Below are 20094 nucleotides of genomic sequence, written 5' to 3'. Positions count from 1 at the left end.
TTGACTTCCCTCCTGGGGAAGAGTGAGCAATTATGCCATTTTAGGATCCAAGTTTACAAAAAATTTATTTCCCCAAATAAGAAAATGTGTGCCCCCCAAACAGCTTGTATCTAATATATCATCTGCTTCCTGCATCCCACTGCCCCCACCCCAAACCAGCCCTCCTCTCTTCCCTATTCCAGGCCCAGAATTCCAACATGGCATCTTCGGGAAGGGTTGACAGTTCAAGGCACCACAGAGGGCTCCCTGTGAAGAAACGTGGACAAGTCTAAGAGCAGGAAATAAATTACACTGGTTGAAAAGATAAGAAAATTGGTTGAATTCCTCCTCCAGGTCCAAGTGTAGGACTTACCAGACCTCTTCCTGGGGCCATCTTGCTCTCATGGGGAGAACCTAAACTCAAATCTATGAAGGAAAGACAGAGTGGGCAAGGTGCCCAGCAGGTGACAGTTGAGAGAGAAGAGTGCTGGTGGTTCAGGCTGGGTCTCCCTTTTTCAAGGAGCCCCTGAGAGGGAGCTTCAGGGTGTAGACCTGGGAGGCAGCCTTTAAATTCCCACATAGCTTCCTCTGGCAATGGCCGACTAGCCCTTAACCCATCTGGTGTGTCCCTGGGAAAAAGAGGCAAAGGGGAGCGGGAAGGACTCCACCACAGTAGGCAGGGTTGAACCTGGAGCCTGGGGCTCAGGCTCTGTGCTCTGAAGTGCCGTGAGGAAGGGGCTCAGGCTCTTCCTCCCCAAGAGGGACAAGGAAGAGGAAACAGTCTGAGGTAAATCTCCCCATCGAAGGATATATTTTCAGCCTTGAGCCACTTGGCTGGCTCCCCCTCTCACCCCACTCCCCTCCTCAGACTCCTTTTCCACAGCCTGTGGAAGCCCATAGAAGCTTCTTTCATAGCCATGGAAGCTTTGCCCGGTTCAAAGGGTTAGGCACCACAAGCAGGCCCCGGGGGTCATTGTCATCTTGGTCTTTAGGGCCCTTTCTGAAAGAACTGGCCATCATCCTCCCAGGAGCACCCCAGACCGCAAAGGTTGGTGTGGCCCGAATGCAGTGGAAGAAGCTACCTCCCTGAAGGGTGACCTCTGAAGTCAGACCCCAGAGAGACACCCTCGTAAGGTCAACAAGGGGCTTTCAGGGTGAACAGGGCCAGTGAGTGGCACCTGGGTGGGGATGGGGGGATCCTGAGTCTGGGACGAGAGCTGCTTCCAGGCTGTTAAGTGTGGTGTCAGTTGCTCAGGAAGCATCTAACCATGGAGCTGTGGATATTCTGGCACTTTCCAGGTCACCCTGAGTTTCTTCTTATGTCTCATCTTCACAACTTTTGAGGGCAGGTTTTCTCATTTATTTTTTTTTATTTTTATTTTTTAACGTTTATTCATTTTTGAGACAGAGAGAGACAGAGCATGAACAGGGGAGGAGCAGAGAGAGAGGGAGACACAGAATCTGAAACAGGCTCCAGGCTCTGAGCTGTCAGCACAGAGCCCGACGCGGGGCTCGAACCCACAAACCGTGAGATCATGACCTGAGCTGAAGTCGGACGCTTAACCGACTGAGCCACCCAGGCGCCCCAGGTTTTCTCATTTAAAAAACTTTTTTAATGTTTATTTTTGAGAGAGAGAGAGAGAGAGAGAGAGACAGAGCGTGAGCGGGGGAGGGGCAGAGAGAGGGAGGCACAGAATCCGAAGCAGGATCCAGGCTCTGAGCTGTCAGCACAGAGCCCGACGCGGGGCTCGAACTCACGGACCGCAAGATTATGGCCTGAACCGAAGTCGGCCGCTTAACCGACTGAACCACCCAGGTGCCCCTTAAATAATAGGTGGAACATTTTTAGGGCGGTGAGAACACCATGTATGAGACCGTACAATGGTGGATACGTGTCATTACTCATCATCAGTCCAAACCCACAGAATGGGCCCCACCGAGAGTGGACCCCGAGGTAAACCACGGACTCTGGGTGATAACCACGTGTCCGTGTGGGTTCATCAGTCGCCACCAAGGTACAGCTCTGATGCTGGATGTTGTTGGAGGGGAAGGCTGGGGTGGGGGAGGGGAGGCACATGGGAAAATCTCTGGACCTTCTCAATTTTGCTATGAACCTAAAACTGCTAAAAAAAAAAAATGAAGTCTCTTAAAAACACACAGAAATACAATTATTAAGAACGATGACACCCAAGTCTCCACGATGCCCCCCCAACCCCCCGAGCTAGTTTCCCAATTCAGCCTCAACAAAGTACCACAAACTGAGACGCTTCAACCACGGGGAACGTATTCTCACACAGTGGTGGAGGCTCGAAGTCCGAGGTCAAGGCGTCCGCAGGATCGGTTCCTTCTGGGGGCGGGGGGGGGGGGGGGGGGGGGGGGGGGGGGGCGTGTTCCATTCCCTGCTTCTCCCCCAGCTCCGGTGGTTGGCTGGCAATCTCTGGTCTTACAGACGCATCACCCCATTCTCCGCCTCCGTGCTCACGTGCTGTCCTCCCTACACGTGTGTGTCTGTTCTCAGATACCCTCTTGTTATAGGGACACCAGTCATACTGGATGGGGACCCGTCCTAATGACCTCATTTTAACTCGATTACCTCTGAAAAGACCCCGTCTCTGAATATGATCACATTCTGAGATACCAGGGGGTTAGGACTGCAACCTACGTTTTAGGAGGTGGCGGGGGGCGGGGGGGACCCATTAACACCCACTGAAGACACAGCCTTGCCCTGACCTGTGGCGGCCGAGTGAGCGCCACATGGCTGTGTCGCTGTTCGGACTGCGTGTGTCCCTGGCGGTATTCCGGCTCGGAATTCTCACGGGTGATTTCACAAGCAGGCTGCAACTCACACCTGGCTCTCCCCATCTAGAGCAGCCTGTCAACGCACGGCGGGGTTAGACACATTTTCCAGGTGTCACGGGACGATGCAACACGTGGCAGGGTGGCCTTCACTCGGCAGGTGCAGCCAAGCCTCAGCCCGGCACATCCAAAAGGTGTCCCGGAGACTTGGGCGCTCCCAGCGCTTTTCTTCTCTTACGACGTCTCTGAGCCGCAGAACCCATATGCCAGACATTCCGCGGAGGCAATTCCGAGGCGAAGTGTCTCAAGATCTATCGCCCAAAACACACTTACTGTCTGACACAGCCATTTCTATTCCTCTTAGAGTCCCTTTTTGCATTGCTGACTCCCGAGAAAGCTAATTAATTATTGGAGACACCACTATGAAATTGACACGGTGATTAATCTGATAATCCCTTTTATGAAATTACCTCTGAAATGCTAACTTTTCATCTTTTGAAACTCACTGTGTAAATTACCCTGAAGATTACATTGTACCGGCTTTTGGCTCTGTAAATCTTAACGGCGTTTTTTTTGCCAAAAGCAATAAAAGCTGTCCCGAATTTTATCAGGTCAATCAGGAAAGAGGCAGGCAGGCAGGAAATTGAAGGTGACACACTGCAAGTGGGGGGTTTGCCTGACGGATTGGTAGAACCTGCTGTTGCCAGTTGGCTACAGGAGACTTTGCGCCGAGGAGAGGCACAGCGGTAGCCTCCTGAGGCAGAGGGACAGGAGCCCCTGGTCGCAGGTGTCGAGGCTCCTCGACACAAGAGCCAGTGTGGTTCTAAGCGGTGGTCCCTTCCCCGCTTCTCTGCACCACCATCCCTACGTCCCCTCCCAATGCACCTCCTGCAGTGGTGGAGACCTCTTGGTGCATGACAGAGACAATGCCTGCCCTCCTGGTGCTTCCATTCTAACAGAGGCAGTCAGACAATAAACAAGATAAATGACAAGTGACAGGGTGTGAAGAGGATAAGGGAGACCTGGGGGGGGGGGGGTTGGAAATACTTTTTAAAATATTTTTTTCATGTTTTATTTATTTTTGAGAGCGAGAGACAGAGGGCCAGCAGGGGAGAGGCAGAGAGAGAGGGAGACACAGAATCTGAAGCAGGCTCCAGGCTCTGAACTGTCAGCACAGAGCCCGACGCGGGGCTCGAACCCATGAACTGTGAGATCATGACCTGAGCTGAAGTTGGACGTTTAAGTGACTGAGCCACTCAGGAGCCCCTGGAAACATACAATTTTAAACCAAGGGTCAGGGAAGACCGTGTTGCCTCGTTTACCTCACCCTGGTCCTGCCTCGTTGAGATGACATTTGAATAAAGAACTGAAGGCGAGAGATTGGCCATGTGGATGCTGGAGAAAGAGCTTTCCAGGGCACAGCCAGTGCCATGGACCTGGCATGGAAACCTGACTGGTCAAGGAACAGCAAAGGGGAGCTGGAATAGAACGAGCAAAGGGGCAGTGGCAGGAGTTAAGGTCACAGAAATTTGGAATCCATGAGCCATGGAAAGAGCTGAGTAAACCTGGCACTCTGGGGTGTTTCGCAAGGGAAAAGCAAGTCTGTCGATCCTGTTCTCTGCAGGTGTTCCCTCCCAGCCCTGGGTCCTGTCCTGAAGGCGTCTTCCAGGCAGACCCCAGCGTCTAAGGGCCCACTCAAGAAGGGTGTGGACTGCACGACGTGTAGGTGAGCACTTCCCAGGCCTGTAGTCCCGCCGCCAGGGTTCTCGATGCATCTGCCCCGGGAAACTGAGGCACCTCCCTCCAGCTTCCCACAAAGCATCCACCTTCTTTCTGCTTTGCGGGGGCAGGAAGCTTACTGCCTCCCACCTCCTTCTCTCCCAGGTTTTCTCCCATTTCTGCCTACACAGGTGACAGCCGAACAGTGAACCCCCCACCCCACCCCCGCCCCCGCCCCCAGCCAGGAAGGCCCATGCCTGAGGTGGAGCCAGTTTCTGATGAATCTCTTATGAAGCCTGGAAACCAGAAGAGGTTTCTGATGCCCTCAGCGTGCAGGAGTTGTGGTCAGCAGCTGGAGTGACGTGGCGACAAATGGAAAGCACCTGTCCCCTGGAGGGGGGAGGGTGGGCACCTCCAGCTCACTCCGCAGCAGAACTGTGGGCTTCTCTGTTTCAGACAAAACCCATCTATGGCCTTGAGGCTCTGGATCCAGCCTCTGTGGCTGCCCTCCGGCTGAGCTGCCCCACGGAAGGATTTTTCTGGAAAGGGACAGCCAGGTGCACACTTGGGGAGGCTCTGAGATCTCCGCCATCCCTGTTTTCTGCCCCCTAGGTGTGGGGATGGAGCCACTGACCGACAGCTGTCACAGTAGCATGTGTGGTTGCTTTTTTGGTGTGTCCCTGGCCCTCCCCTGCTCATCTGCCACTGCACGGATGGTGCCTGACTCCTCTCCCCCGCTCCTCCCTCCATCCAGGCCCACACCGCGTTCCAGAACAATCCCCCACCGTGCGTCTGTGGAAGGGGCCGGTCTCCCTGTTGCTTTTCCAGTGAGCCTTTTCTTCCCCTGAAGCACATCCAAGAGAGCCGCACCGACTGCCCTCTGGGTTGCCATGGAAACGAAGCATTCTTCCCACTTCCCTCTTCTGTTTACCTTGGTCAGGGACTGCGGCAAAAACCAGCCAGTCGCTGTAAGGGGAGGGAGGGCGGCTGGGGGAGAGGGAGGGAGGAGGGGAAGGCAGCCGCTCTAAACCAGATCAATCCGGTTCGGAGCGGTTCCCCGCTCTACCCCCGAGAGGCTCTCCAACTAGGCGTGGGCCGCGGACGGCGGCTCCGCGCCCTGAGATCAGTGGAGAGGGTCTGGAGGCTACTCCGCACCCCCCGCCCCGGGCTCCCCGTCCGCCTGCGCTCTGCCTGCCCCGGCTTCCTCCCCGCCGGTGCGGGGGGTTGGCGGAGCCTTTGTCGTGCCGCCCGGGCTCGCCGGCCTCTGCTCGGCGGTGGTCGGTCGGTCACGACACCAGGGCGCCCGGCGGAGGGTGGGGGAGCGACGGGAGCCGACGTCCAGCCCCGCTCTGTGACCTGGCCCGAAGCACCCTCACCCTGCCCGCACCACTGCCGTGGCCTCCCGACCGAGGGCCCCGCTTCCTCTGGCACCCTCCCTCGGCAGCGGGGGGGACCGGTTCGTCCTCTCTCTGCCTTCCAGCTTCCAGTTGATCTTAGAATGAAAACCACACGATTTGCCCGGCTCTTCCATCATCTGCCCTGCCTGCCTCTCCTTGCTTCCCTGGCCTCCCTCCCGGGTTCCCGTCCTCCGGCTACGCGGCTTCTTCCCCTTCCAGAAGACGCCAGGGGCCGGGTTTTTGTCTTTGGAATGCTCTGGCCCCTTGATGTAGTGACATTCTCCCTCATGTGCTTTCTAGCTCCTGGCGCGCAGTCATTGCATCCTCGGGGAGGCTCTCCCTAACTTGTCCGCGTCCGGCCGCTCGTGCTTCTTCACAGCAGCTGTCTCCCTGCTCCCCGCCTCCCGTGGAAGCTCCCTGAAGGCAGGCGTGCTCCCCGCCGCCTGGCCCGGCCGGCTCCCGGCCCCGCGCGGGCGCGTACTAGGTGCTCAGTTAGTGAGCGGTCCGAGCGGGCGCGCGCCGGCGCCGACCCCGGCCTGCGCACCGCGCGCTCCCGCCTTCGGGCCGGGGGTCGGGCGCCCCCTCCCGGCCGAGCTCCGCCGGCTGCCGCTGCCCGCCAGGGGGAGGCAGAGAAGCCCCGGGACCCGAGGTCGCCGGCCCGAGGCCGGCGCGCCGCAGGGGGAGAAACCGGCTGCGGGCCTCGCTCGCGCGGGGGAGGCGGCGGCGGCCGGGCCGCCCTCGCCGCCGGCCCAGGGCTCCAGGGCCCCGGAGGGCGACCGTTGTGGGGCGGGGGATTGCAGGCAAGGCCACCCCTTCTCCGGGCTTTGCGGATCTGGGTAACTCTCTCTGCAGGCACGTCACTGCGCTTGGCTTGCCACCAAGTGGGGGTCAGCCCTCCAGGCTTAACATTCCAGTACCGCTTTGGCGGGGAGAAACGAAGCAGGGAAAGGCGCGGCTGGCGCTTGAAGGAGGCACAGGCTGGGTGGGCTCCGAGGTGGTGAGGTTGGCGGTGGGGGAGCAGGGCTGGAGTTCCAGTCCTGGGCGCCCCGGTGCACCCCTAGGTACATGTCACTCCGTGCAACGTCCGCGTTACCGTTCTTACGGATCACCTCTCTGTGGGTGGCAAGTGGGCCTCTTCCTTTGGGGGGGGGAGGGGGCAAGGGCAGTTGCTAGCATCCTGAGCCACGATCTGACCTTGGCTGTTGCAGTGCACGCTACCTTTTCCTCCAGGGTGAGGCTCAGGGAGTAAATGAGACCCCAGATGCCTGGCGGAGGCCGGAGCAAGTTCGCTCACTTCAAGTGGAGGAGCTCTTGTAGACATCCTTGGCCGTCGCAGGGAGAGCCACCTCGGCTCCGGTAGCCAGGCAGCTTTCGGTGGAAGGTGCAAGAGGGACGAACTGACCGGTGTGGTCTAAGGTGACGAGGACTAACAGCGGCTTTCTCTTTGCACAGTTGCCATGGGCACAGCCACCCTACAGCTCCAGGCCGGGTGCGGGCTCCTGAAATAGCAAGTGGCCGGAGCTCCCAGCTGTCTCTGTCCTTCTCTCCTTCACAGCCCTGGGCTGGGCTGGGCTGGTCACTGCCCCGTCTGCCTGAGCTGAGCTCGGTGCCTTCCTTCCTAGGAGCGCTGCGGAGGCCCTCCTGTTAGGCGGACCATTGGAAAGGAACTCAGACACACTCGTGTGTTTGAGGATTTGAGAAAAGTGTCTCCCTCTTCCACCGGAGACTTCGAGGCCAGACCCCAAGGCCTGTGCAGGATGGGTGGGTTTGCCGGGTCTGCTTTGTGTATCGCTCAGAAGCCTTCCACCTCCCCTCCCCTCACTGTGGAGTGGATGACAGAAAAAGCCTCTAAAATAATGTATTATCTTGCTTGATTTTATGAAGGGACAGGATGGTGAGGAATGGTCTTCGGGCAACAATTAAATCTTGAGACTTTTTTTTTTTTTTCCTCTCCCTCTCCTGGATTTTTTTTTCTCCTACCGGCTTCCAAGATGGGCTTTTAAATCGAAGATTTCCAAATACCAGTCAGGCTACCTCTTAATCAATGAAGAACTTAAAAATACTAATACTCCAGCCCTACCCTTTGAATCACCCAATTTTTTACAGCCTGATTTGGTCAGAACGGACCCAGATTCACAGTATCCTGAAAAAGGGCTAAATCGAAAGAGTCATGAAGGGTTCTGATTTATAAAGGAGAGAAAAGGGGGAAAAAATGAACAAAAACCGTGAACATACTTAAAAAAGCCAGCAGTCCCTGCTGTGGCCCTCTACACCTCCCGGGCCACCTGACCACTGTTAGCTCTTCTGGCTGTTTTTGTTTGTGTTTTCTGATACCTTCCTTTATGCCTCTAGTCAATATGCTTTCCTGGTTAGTGCTTAATTTGAGACATTCTGTATATTACCTTCCTGCCATGGAACATGAGGATTTAGCTCTCACCTATGTCACCCCACTTCCCTTGTCTCGTCCTCTTAGTTTCTTTGTTGGTTAATTTTGTAACTTTTGGTAAATACTTCGTCTTCATTCCCTGTGCCATCAACTGTAGAGAGCGAGAACGGTAAATACCTAGATCCTGCTTACTATGTGCCAGGCATGCTTCAAAGCACCTCACACATTATTGCAGCCACACGATAACAAGGACTGAGCCGAGAGCCGAGAGCCAAGAGCTAACCAAGCCTTGGTTCTCCAGCTCTCCAGGCCATCTCCTTCCAGCACTGTATTGAGGTAGCCGCTAGCTACGCGTAACAGCTTATACTTACAGAAATGAAAATTAAATGGAATGAAAATTGTAGTTCTTCGGTCACACTAACCACATCTGAAGTGCTGAATAGCCAGTGGCTACCACATACTGGACAGCGCAAATATAGAACATTTCCATCACCGCAGGAAACCATTGGTTTTGCGCTGGTCTGGAAGCTGGGCCTTTTATCTGAAGGTAAGTATGGAAACTGGATGGTTTTACCAAAGTCGTCTCCCATCAAGCAGTTACTACCGAAGATTAACTGCAAGAGAACTGTGGTCCTACTGTTCAGTTATCAGAGCTTCGTAATAGCATTTTGACAAACTAGAATCTTACACGTGTAACTGGAAGAACAAAACCACCCAAACCAACTAAGCCACTGAAACCTCTTCCCACCCAAGCTGAGACGGGGCTTAACTAAGAACCGAATTAGATACCAACAAGAGTTCATTTCAAAGCTCTGGCTGGTCTAAAGTCTAAAAGGCACAGGGTCCATTTCTTGCCCCTGATGGGCCTCAGCGGAGTATACTTCAGAAGACGTAGGAGAAATAAAGCAAAGGAAACGAGACTGCTCTGCGTAATGAATGTGCTCTGCGTACTAACTGTAACGTGGGCTGGGAAGCCCTATAAATCAGGGGGTAGAAATTGTCATGTTTTCCTCTGGTCGATTTATGGCAGAATATCGAAGATTACTTGTCCCAGGAAGGTATATTTGATCCAACAGTTTGTCGATGGAAACACTGAAAACTAAGAGGCATATGTGCGATTCTGGATGAGAGACCTTAAAAGTGACCAGACTTGGGAGTGTCCACACCTACACCGGACTTCAGAGCCTGAAGAAAAGCACTGCTGGGAGAGGGATCCTAGCAGAGGGTGAAGCGATACAAAGCAGAGGTTTTGGAGAAAGAAGCATCTGGAAGACCGAGGCAAGAACCAGGAACTGTGGTTTCATCCCCAAAGGACCCCCTGGGAAGGGCTCAGCTCCTCCTGGGGTTTTTTCCTTGACTCAGAGACAGTTGTGACTCTGTATGTAAAGATTCACACCTTCCCTTTGAATTCCCTGTAGCTCCTCCAACTCTTCAGAAAAGCCTTGACACATCCGTACAGACTCGGCTAGTGGGAGTTTGGGGAATATACAGAACGGGACAGGAAAAGGGAGTGTGGTCTGCCCCAGTCACTCGCTCCCTTGCTGGTGTCCTGAGGGGAAGAGCGTTCTGTTGAGGGGACGGTTGTAGGTCCAGGAGTCCCGGATGGTGAACAGAGAGAGGGACCCACGGCAGGCGGCGGTGGAAGGCAGATGACTCACAGATATTAATTACAGAGAAAAGTGCACCCTGGTGGGTGGGAAAGGGGTGGCGGAGGCGGGCAGACTGATGCTTACGTCATAGAGGTGAGCTCGCGTACACGCAAATCACCGCCCCACAATCAAGGTCGCCTTGAGCCAAATAGATTTGGATAAGATTTATTGATCAGATTGTTTTAGAAAACCAACAGCAAAACACTGACAAGGTACATAAATACAGATTGGACATTTTAGGGTAAATTCACTATTTTTCCTACTTGCTCGTAGGAGACCAAATAAGGTGGAAAAGCTGTCCTGATCATATGGCATGCACACCAGACTGCAAAAGGACTTCCACACTATTTAACAGGACTGTGGCAAATAGCTTTACAGTAAGGCAAGCATCGTGTGTGGCCTAAGCACACCCTGTACAAAGAGCCAAGCCCAGGCCTGCCCTCAGAGACTGCGTGAGAGGTTCCCCTTTCTTGCCTAGGTTCTTCCAGTCAGATCCTCACCGGCAGGTGCCTTTACAGGGAAATGCCTGGCGCTGTCCCTGCTCAGACTCTGTGTACAAGGAAGTGGCTTCAGAGAAAGTGTGTTTCTGATGCCTCCTTTGTATTCTAAATGTGCAACTAGTAAAACAGCAATCACTACAGCTCGGCGAGACTGCCTCTGACTCACGCTGCGCACTGACTAAGCAGGGCCTTTCAAAAACTTCTATAAAGTGAAAAAAAAATAAAATCATGAAAATTACAACGAAAAAGATGGTACCGCTTTTGAAGCACAACTCAGAACTTCTTTTTGTAACACCAGGTAAGAGAAGAGGTCGCTTCCCACCAAACCCAGCGACCTCAGAAGGGAAACCGCATCACTGGGCACGACCCGCGGCGGCACACACGGGAGGTACAGAGCTCTACGAAGCCGACCTCGGGCCCTGCCAACGTCCCTAGAGTCCCGAGGAATTTGGGGAACCAAAGCACTTTAAGCTAACAGTGACCAGTTTTTGGAGCTCGTGATCACGGGACCGTAAGCCCTCATCCGTCCTGGAGCTCAATGCCAGAACAATGAAGAGTAAGGAAAACGGCTTCTTGTGCTACATCAGAGTGCTGGCAGGTAGACGATTTATAGTAACGGTGCCACCTGCTAAACATCTGTAAGACCACATAAAAACAAACTGGTTTTACAGAATTAAGACCAACACGGACTTACAGGGTAATTCAACCTTTTCCCACATGCCAAGCTATATGGCTGGAAAAGGTACTCCCAAAGGAAAAAATAAGGCTCCTGCAAGAACAGAGGAAAAGCAAGTATTTGTCAAGAGCCAAAGAAATGTGTTCAAACGATGGGATTCCTTCTGCATCACACACAGCAGCTTTTTCTTCCTCTAGGTGCTAAGAGTTCTTTGGTGGTTACAGGAGAGACAGCCTAGAACTCGGGGCAGGAAAACCGTGCCGAAGCAGAGGAGTGAAGAGTTAACATCTCAACTCAGGATTACCACCCGTGGGTCCTAATTTCAGCATTCAACAGCTGTCGTCAAATTGACAATTACAGCTAATAGGGCTGCCTATATGCTTGCTGGTTTCTAGCCCTCCGTGACTCTTCGTTTTCATTTCTAACTACTTATTAGCCCTGCTCCACTGAAAAGGAGGTGCTTGTGGGAAAGGGGTAAGGAGGAGGAAGAATATAAATGGATCAATTGTTTGATAGAAAAGTTGAAACGCTGATTATCTATGAGTTTCAATTATCTGTGCTTTACTCTTGCTACTCTGGGTAACCGAAGGTCACCGTTAATAAACCTTTTGCTTAGAAATGTTAATGTTTATCATCATATGTTTAAATCTAGCTATGTGATGGACATGAATAATTTAGAGCAAATTTTTACACCATGTCACGAGGGCCCTGAAAACAGATTCTGCCAGTGGAAAGGATTTCAGTTTGGCCCCTGAAGAACAGTGAAAATTTCATTCTATTCTATATTGGTTAATAAGATTTTCCAGAATGTGGAAAATATTTTATTAAATGAAGAAAGCATCATTTTCTTCGTTTAACAAAGTCTTATATTCACAGATAAATTAGTATGTACATGGGAAAGCTGACAGTATTAAATATTAGATTTTAATTCTCCATTTAGAAATTCCTTACAGGTAGACTTCCTTTTTTCGTGGGCAAGAAATGTAGTAAGATAGGCAAGCGTGAGATAGTACAAAAGATGACTGGGGGAAAGTCTCAACTCTAACAAACCCAAGGAATAAGAAGTCTTTAAGAACTGGGGGAAGAAGACAAGGATTTGAAAATCCAGATTGACCAAGAGTTGGCTTACGCTAGCTGGTCACATCTCAAATTCTTGGTATAAGCTGACTCTAAAGGAATGAGCTGGCTTTCCCCAAGGCAGATTTCAAAAAAAAAAAAAAAAAAAAAAAGTAGTCTACCTGCTTTATAGTTACACCCTATATATAATCTGTATATATCCATATGTGTTTCTATATATTGCACTTGAATTTACAGGACTGCAGTAAGATGGCAGGGAGTACCTCAAAGAGGCAGAGAAGCAGCAGGCATAAACTTTCCTAAACCAAGTAACAGTGTCGGGAATTCAGGGTGCTGGTTATAGGGATACTAAATGGTCGGGGACCCCCTGTATAAAATTCTGCTCATCTACATTTAAGTCATCATACACACAGTCTCATTTGGCATCCAGAACATGTGCATATGTGTGGTTCTATAGCACTCAGAGCTGGTCATGCTACATCGCTTTCACTAGTGTTATATGAAAAGAAGACACTTTAGACCAAGGATATGTACTTTTATAAAAATGTCACACACAAGGTCTTGGATGTCGGGCCTCCAAAGTCTACCTCAAAGAAGACTGCCCTCAGAAGGCTTAAATCCTTTTTGCTAGCAAGTGTGGACTGAACTAGATGCTCTTTCTAGCTCTCCAGTGTAGCAAAGCTAGAGACCTGCTTATTTCCCAAGGAGCACGGAAGGGTAAGCACAGAGGCTGAGCACTGAGGCTTTGGTCCCTACGTAAATCCATGACCAAATACCCTTTCACCACCCTAGACCGCACAGCTTATTTAACTGGATATAGTCCACCGAATATCCAGAGACCAGGCTGGAGTCGTGCGGTAAAGCTTTGTTTTGAACTCATGGGGCTGTTCGACCTGACTTGCTCCGGAGAGAGCTCCTCACTGGAGTAAGCTTAGCAGTGGGCGGTAAGAGGTTAAATGTCAAACAGACTTGGTCATGGCAAGATGGGGGTGGGACCTCTAGAGGAGTTGCTCCTTGTCCTGCCTCTGCCCCACACCCATCATTCCCCCAAAAGGACCCAAACTCACAGGTGAGTGGTATCATAAGACCTTGCAGAATTTGGGCTCCATGAACTCAACCCAACATGGATGGGATGTTCTAATAAGGCATGGAAGTTAAGAGTCCAAGTCTAGAGACCACAGTTTTCTCTTCCCCAGAACTCAACACTGGAGGGTGACTTTTTAGCCATAACTCAAAGGTGATTTTAAATCCACACATGAGCTAAAGAGATCCCTTCTGGGATGAAGGAAAAAAGAAGAGTAACTTTAAAAGCTAAGTGAAAAAGAGGCACTTAAAGGAAAAATGTGTCCCAAATCTCCCGTCTGAGTCTCCTGTTGTGAGGTGACCAACGGGATGATCAGCACTGTGCCTTCTTGCATGCCTTCCGCACCTTTCGCACACCTGAGGACTTCCAAATGTTCACGTCTCAGTGACTTGCTCAACTACTCTAGCAGCCTGATGGCAAAGAAGTGAAAATTCAGGTCACTCCTTTTTTTAGAGTTAAAATACAAAACAAACCAGAACTAAAATGTCACACCAAAAAGCTAATGATCTTCAGCTTCATTCCTTCCTCATGCTAGTTTTGAAAACAATAGTTCTTTGGGAAGGATGGCCTGTGGCTTTTCCCCCAAGACCTTTTATCCAATAACTAGACAATTACTCACAGCACCATGCACATTAAAGCAGACAAAAAAGAGGCAATAAGCTAAGGGAAAAATCAAGGGCCAGTTGGCTTTCTAGAGATAAAACCCACTGCCTGAGAAAATGGCAGGTGCATGGCCCAGTGTTCAAGTTCTGAAAAGGAAACGGCCAATATGATGGTCAAAGCTCACAGCCTGGAGCTGAAGCCCTCCCCGCCTTGCTCTTTTCTGGCCTCTCACAAGCTTACTTTTACGCCCCATGGCATTTATGCCACATATTTAGGGTCTACAAGTCCCCCCACGAAGAAGTCAGAGATACTTGAAACCAGTTATAAGCACAAGGGAATTTCAAAACTGCCCAGAACAAAGAACTTTGACCACCATCAATTCCTTGATTTGAAACGTTCTTGGTGCCATAATTTCTAAGAGCAACAATAAACAGCACAACTACAACACACACACACAAGCTTTTTGACGGCCAAATCTAACCATTGCTGGCACCAGAAGAATGTGGAAAGAAATCACTGATCAAGAGTTGCTGAGCCGCCTGACTTTCCTCCAAAGTCAAAGGATGGGTTTGGGTATCGATGCAGCAAGATGTCAACCGGTGCTGCCATCAGATCCAGCCACGCAATTAGAGGCGTCTTGGAAAACAGTAAGGTTGACATCTAGGTTGGCATGTAACCTGCACAATTCTCAAGGTCAGCCTTCTTGTTGTTGTTATTGTTGTTGCTGGATTTACATTTTTTAAAATTTTATTTGTTTTTGTCAATGATGCTGCTTTAATTTGTGGAGCACTGGCTGACATGGTCATAGTTTCAGAGATCCTTTAAAAAATTCTTTATCTGATCATGATTCATAACATTGTTAAGGTACTTTCAGACTTTCCCTCAAGTCCATCCAGGAAGAGGGAGTATGGGAGTATGTGTGTGTGTTGAGGCAGGAGGGAGAAGAAGCAAAGAAAGAAGCACGAGGGAAAGTGAGATTGCCATAAACTTAAAACCAATTTACAGAAAGGCATCTGATGTATTTTCTGAATAAGGCCTTGATCAGGGTAACCAATTCTACACTGCCCATAAATAAAGGAGTCTCTTTAAATTAACATTTCCAGTATCAATGAACAGTCCAGAAATCCTCATTTCAAGCGCTCGATGAGTCCCTGTGTGAGTCCAAGGTGCAGAAGCTGTGTGCGGGAGAGGTTTGCTAGGTTGGGGAAGGCTGCAAGCAGCTTCTCCCATGCCAGTTCCAGCAGGCTCGGCACCACCAGCCAGATCTTAAACAGTGACCCAGTCCGTTTGTTTTCATGGATGTTCACCACTCCTCCATGAATGTACATGCAACCAGCCTATGAACAGACGGCAGTCAAAAGAGGACAAATTCAAATGGGAGAGAAGCAGATAACTTAGGCTGAAGAGTCAGCGACAAAATGCACAGTAGGCCAAATGGAGACGGGGCAAAACAAAAAGAATTTCTCACTGATCCCAACATAGTGCAGAGATCAAGAGGCGTTTAAATAATAAATGAGTTTACTAGGGGAAATCTGTAGCTTTTTTCTTTGTTTTTTTTTTTACTTCAACGAACATTAAAGTAACATTATATTAAGTATTCATTGTGCCAAATACTAGGAACACAAAGATGAAAATAAAGGTCTTTGCCTTGAGAAACTGGTGGGATCTTTAAGAACAAGGCATCGGGGGGATAGAGCTATCCTGCCCTTCCAGAAAACACCTTTTATGTCACTGCAGGGGCCTAAATGCCATGCACAGCATTTCTTCTATATTTATGCTGCTCTTTTAAACTGTGTATGATGGCTTTTCTCCCCTCTTCTCAGAAGAAGGGCTGGCTTTGTCTTGAAGAAAGTTTTAGAAACACATTCTTTATCCAAGGTTGGTAACATCAGAATCTTTTTTTCTCGCTAATATCACTGTAAAGACTTATCATCTGCAACTATGTAAGGAAGATATGAAAACAAGAACTTACTGGTGTAACAGCTGCACAGTGAAAATAAACTGGCTCTGGCATGGTAGCTGGGAGCTTCACCCATTGAAAAGTCTGCAGATTCAGCTTCCAGATGTCTCCCAGGATCACTTCTCCATTATAGCCCCCACAAATAAACACGTCTATCAAGAAGAGAGAGACCCATGATCACACCAAAGAAAAGAGTCACGGCCACAGCGTGTTTTGTAGATCACCTGGCAGGCTGACAGGGGACAAGTTCAGTGGATTCCCCCCTACTACAGACGGCTCTAGCCGGGTGGTCCTCCCCTGCTGCTGTCTTGTCCCTTGCTAAAGTATGGATACTATGCTGGGATCTTTGCTAAGGCTAAGGATGCAGCAAGCCTCTATGCAGGCCTCGTGTCTGGGTCCTCAAATTCAAATACCTGTAGGCACAGGAAGTGAATGAATGAGAAGGTCCAGGGAAAATACACAAACAGGAGATCCAGGGAAACAAATAAGAAGAGTGCACATGCCCTGCACCAGCTGACTGACACCATGTAGAGCTTAAGGTCAGCAACTGCCAGATCTGTTTTTATAAGAGAAGCTGGAAATCTGGATTTTTTTTTTAAGTGAAACACTTCGATTCTAATCCAAAAAAATTGCATACACATGTGAGCCAGACAAAACATAACTGCAGGTCACCAGTTTACAAATTCTTCTTTTAAATAATGCTCTGGAAAGGATGGACACCTATCTGCCCATAGAGACAGATGTCTTCTATGTAGACATTTAACCTGAGGAGAAACATTCGCTGCAATGTTCAGTTTGGGGCAGAAAAAGTAGTTCTTACAAATTTTCTTTAGCCAAAAGAGGATAGTTTGAAGCCCCATTGGATCTAAACAGTTTTTTAAGTTCTTTAAACCTTCTCCAAAATCAAAGGTCTTTCTTTTTTTTTTTTTTTTTTTTTTTACCGTCGTCATTGCTTTGTTTTTGTAAAATTAGGCAGTTATAACTGGACGACTTGTAACAAAGTCTACATAAACATTCATACTAAATGCCCCAAACTAAGGCTGAACTCCACTAGTATACTGCCTGGCCTCAACGAATCAAATGAATAGATGTCTTAATTCAGGTCTAGATCAGGTTTAAGCCAATACTTAATTAAACTACAAAATACACCGGAAACTTTTTGGCCTAAGATTCAAGAAAAGTTCAGCTCCAAAGCAAGGTACAGCTTTGCTTCTTCCAGAGGCAAAGCCGAACGATGCCACTATCTATAAATCCTACCGAGAAAGCAGGAGCATAATAAAATGTACCTCTGTATTAGAGATGGCAGCATGATCCCAGTGAAATCCAAACAAAACTGCCGAAAGGATACAGGCTATCAAATTCATTTACACACACCTTCCTCCCAGGGAAAATGGAAGGGGGTATACCAAACGATAAAGTAAGTTGTAAATTAAAAGACAGGAGGGTTGTCCAAAGAGGAGTCATTTATCACACTCGGATGAAGTAGCCTCAGCTGCTTTCTGAAGCCACACAATGCCTCTGTTGTAATACGGCCAAAGAATGAGCCAAGAGTCCTATTTGGCATCTGACAGAACACAGAATAAACTTTAGAAAATACCACTCTGAAGGACTCATTGTAATTTTAATACTTTGCCCACCAAGGTGTCCATTTTGTATGTCAAGATTGTTAGTATTACCCACCACAGCCACAGACACTGGTTGGGGGGAGGTGCTGAAAGGTCAGGTGGTGTAATAGAAGCTTACTTATCACCAATTTTTGAGTTCTCTGGTAACTGAGGGAACCCAAACACCCCACTAGGTTACTGGATGAAAACTGCTGAGAGAACCATAATTTTATGGGTTTCCCTTTAAGTTTAAACTATAAGAAGTAGACTCTTCTCAAAGTTATGCCCCCTTTAAGGAGCTATTATTAAGAAATAAGACATTCTCAGAGCACCTGGGTGGCTCAGTCAGTTGAGCACATTGATTCTGGCTGGGGTCACGATCTCACGGTTCAGGAGATTGAGCCCCACATCGGGCTCTGTGCTGACAGCATGGAGCTTGCTTGGGATTCTTCTCTGTCTCTCATCATTTCTCTCTGCCCCTCCCCCACTCACGCACTCTCACTCACCCTCTCAAAATAAATAAATAAACATAAAAAAAAGAAGACGTTCTTGGCATATACGATTACAAAAATGAAACTAGAATGTTCTTTAGAACACTTACCATTTTTTATTTGAACGCAACTGTGACATCTTCGGGCTGCAGGAAAACCTGCCAAACACATGAACACAAATAACCCATTATCCACAGAAAGAATAGAATAACGGTGATGTGCCACGGTGAAAGACATCCTATGAGTCACTTACTTAAAACAACCCCTTTGTTGCATTAAGCAATCATTGATTAGTCCTTCCAACCCTTCCTTTTTTCACATTAAATTAAAGCCATCGGAGTCCCATCATAACTACAATGCTCAGGTGCCAGGGGAACAAAACGGGGTTACTAATGGCCTTCCCAAGCCCTTATGCCCACAAAAAACAAGCGGACCTTGATTCAAAGTGCCTGCTTCCTAACCCATCCACATTTCCCTATTTCCACAGAACTCAACAATCCCCATTAAAAGTCTCTGCACAGTTGCGGAGGAAGCATAATTGGGCTAAGGAATAAAATAAGTTATAATACCAGTACAACAGATATTATACTTGTCATATAACTCAATAAAAGCACTTTTTCTCTTCTAAAATAAGTAAAAATATAAAGCATAGTTATTAAAGAAGAATGAATCAATAATTTAAATTTACCTATTTTTTCGTGGGGTTTTGTGGCAATTTCCTCCCATGCATTCGTTTCAAGGTTGTATGCATGGATCTTGGGGAGAAAAAGAGAAGATACACACACATAAATAACTTTAGCTAGCCTGAAAACTGAAATTTTTTAAATTTATTTTTTATTTTTTTAGAGAAAGAGTGTGTAAGCGGAGGAGAGGGGCAAAGGGAGAGAGCGAGAATCTTAAGAAGGCTCTGTGCTAAGCACAGAGCCTGATGTGGGGCTCGATCCTGGGATCATGACCTGAGCTGAAATGAAGAGTCAGACACTTAACCGACTGAGCCACCCAGGCACCCCTGAAAACTGAATTTTTAACAACAACCTGTAATAAACATGTATTCTTGGTTGAAAAGTCTTCGTTTCTTTTGCTTTTCTCTGATTTTCCCTAATATTAAGGCAAAAAACATTAAATGAAGCAGTTGAAAACTAGCAGATATAGGACTCCAATTTTTTAAAATCACAGAAAAAAAACGAAGTAAAAAAGTTGGAATTCTACAACTACCACATTTTTCACAACGAACGTGTGTATCATTTTTTTATACCAGAAAAAAGCAACTGTTCATAAGAAAATATGAGAATGCAGTTTTGACAAAACTTGAAAAAGATCAATAAGGTTCCAAAGCAGAGCAGGAGCTCTGTAGCCTAATCTAGATCTTCCCTGGGAGATGTGCATTTAGAAATGCCATAGGAATGGATGAATAAAAACCTTCAGAGTACAGCTTTCTAAAGTGAGTGATGCAGAGCCCTAAAAATACTGTTCTTTTTAGACATCTCACTGATGATGAGAGACATTCTGTGGGACATTCTGAGCAACGTGGCTCCAGTTCTCATCGGTTTCTCCATTTAAGCTACTGTGTCCTCCTTTTGGTCTCTTTCCTCATCCAGTTTGTGCCAGGATTCATTTTCATGTGTTTTTAGTGTGTGATCACTACAACTGTCGACTGGAAAGTGTAACAGAGGCATAGTTCGGCCTTCTGTTAACGACGAGCAGGTAACACACAACAGGTGTTAATGAAGAACCTGTCCAGAAATCTAAATATCTACAGTAACAGAATTATCTTGCTTGGTATGAAACATGCCTCTTCCTATCCTTCTCTCTCTGTCTCTCATTATTATTATTTTTAAATATACCTTGTTTAAGGAATAAGCTGTCCAGGAAGTGCCACCTCCCAAGATGTAAATCCTCTGCCCATCATGTGCAATTTCATGTCTGTATCTGAAAATACACAATAAAATCCATTTATAATAAAGTGAAAAATTATCTACCTAAGATTTAGCTACAGGATATTTTTATTGGATAATTATTCACAGTAAATTATAGAATATATATACAATGGATTAGTATGCTCCAATAAGAAAGTAGGTGTAGACGATGGTTAATATATTGGAAACTTCTTTTCGTGTCATTAACTAAAAAAAAAATGCTCTCATGTAAGAGCAGATAGGCTATAATCTCATTA

The 20094-nt window shown here is 48.3% G+C and overlaps 1 protein-coding gene across 5 annotated transcripts in view; it reads right to left on the bottom strand.

The window, feature by feature from the left end:
• KLHDC10 (kelch domain containing 10) overlaps window positions 1–20094 on the bottom strand; it is a 70015-nt gene continuing 49921 nt past the window's right edge. For 4 of the 5 annotated variants that reach the window (XM_042924528.1, XM_042924503.1, XM_042924518.1 and 1 more), the window contains exons 6-10: window positions 19766–19850; window positions 18610–18676; window positions 18032–18079; window positions 15839–15978; window positions 1–246 (exon numbers count right to left, since the gene is read on the bottom strand). In XM_042924528.1, the coding sequence (XP_042780462.1) occupies window positions 31–246; window positions 15839–15978; window positions 18032–18079; window positions 18610–18676; window positions 19766–19850 (556 nt within the window). In that variant the 3' untranslated portion in view covers window positions 1–30. Of the gene's footprint in view, window positions 247–10075; window positions 15204–15838; window positions 15979–18031; window positions 18080–18609; window positions 18677–19765; window positions 19851–20094 lie in introns of those variants that run through there. The other variant, XM_042924513.1, reaches the window with a different exon arrangement.

This window comes from Panthera leo, chromosome A2 (assembly GCF_018350215.1).
Source record: "Panthera leo isolate Ple1 chromosome A2, P.leo_Ple1_pat1.1, whole genome shotgun sequence".
Classification (NCBI taxonomy): Eukaryota; Metazoa; Chordata; class Mammalia; order Carnivora; family Felidae; genus Panthera; species Panthera leo.
The sequence above is the reverse complement of the archived record's forward strand: the minus strand, read 5'-3'. Positions and strand labels throughout refer to the sequence as shown.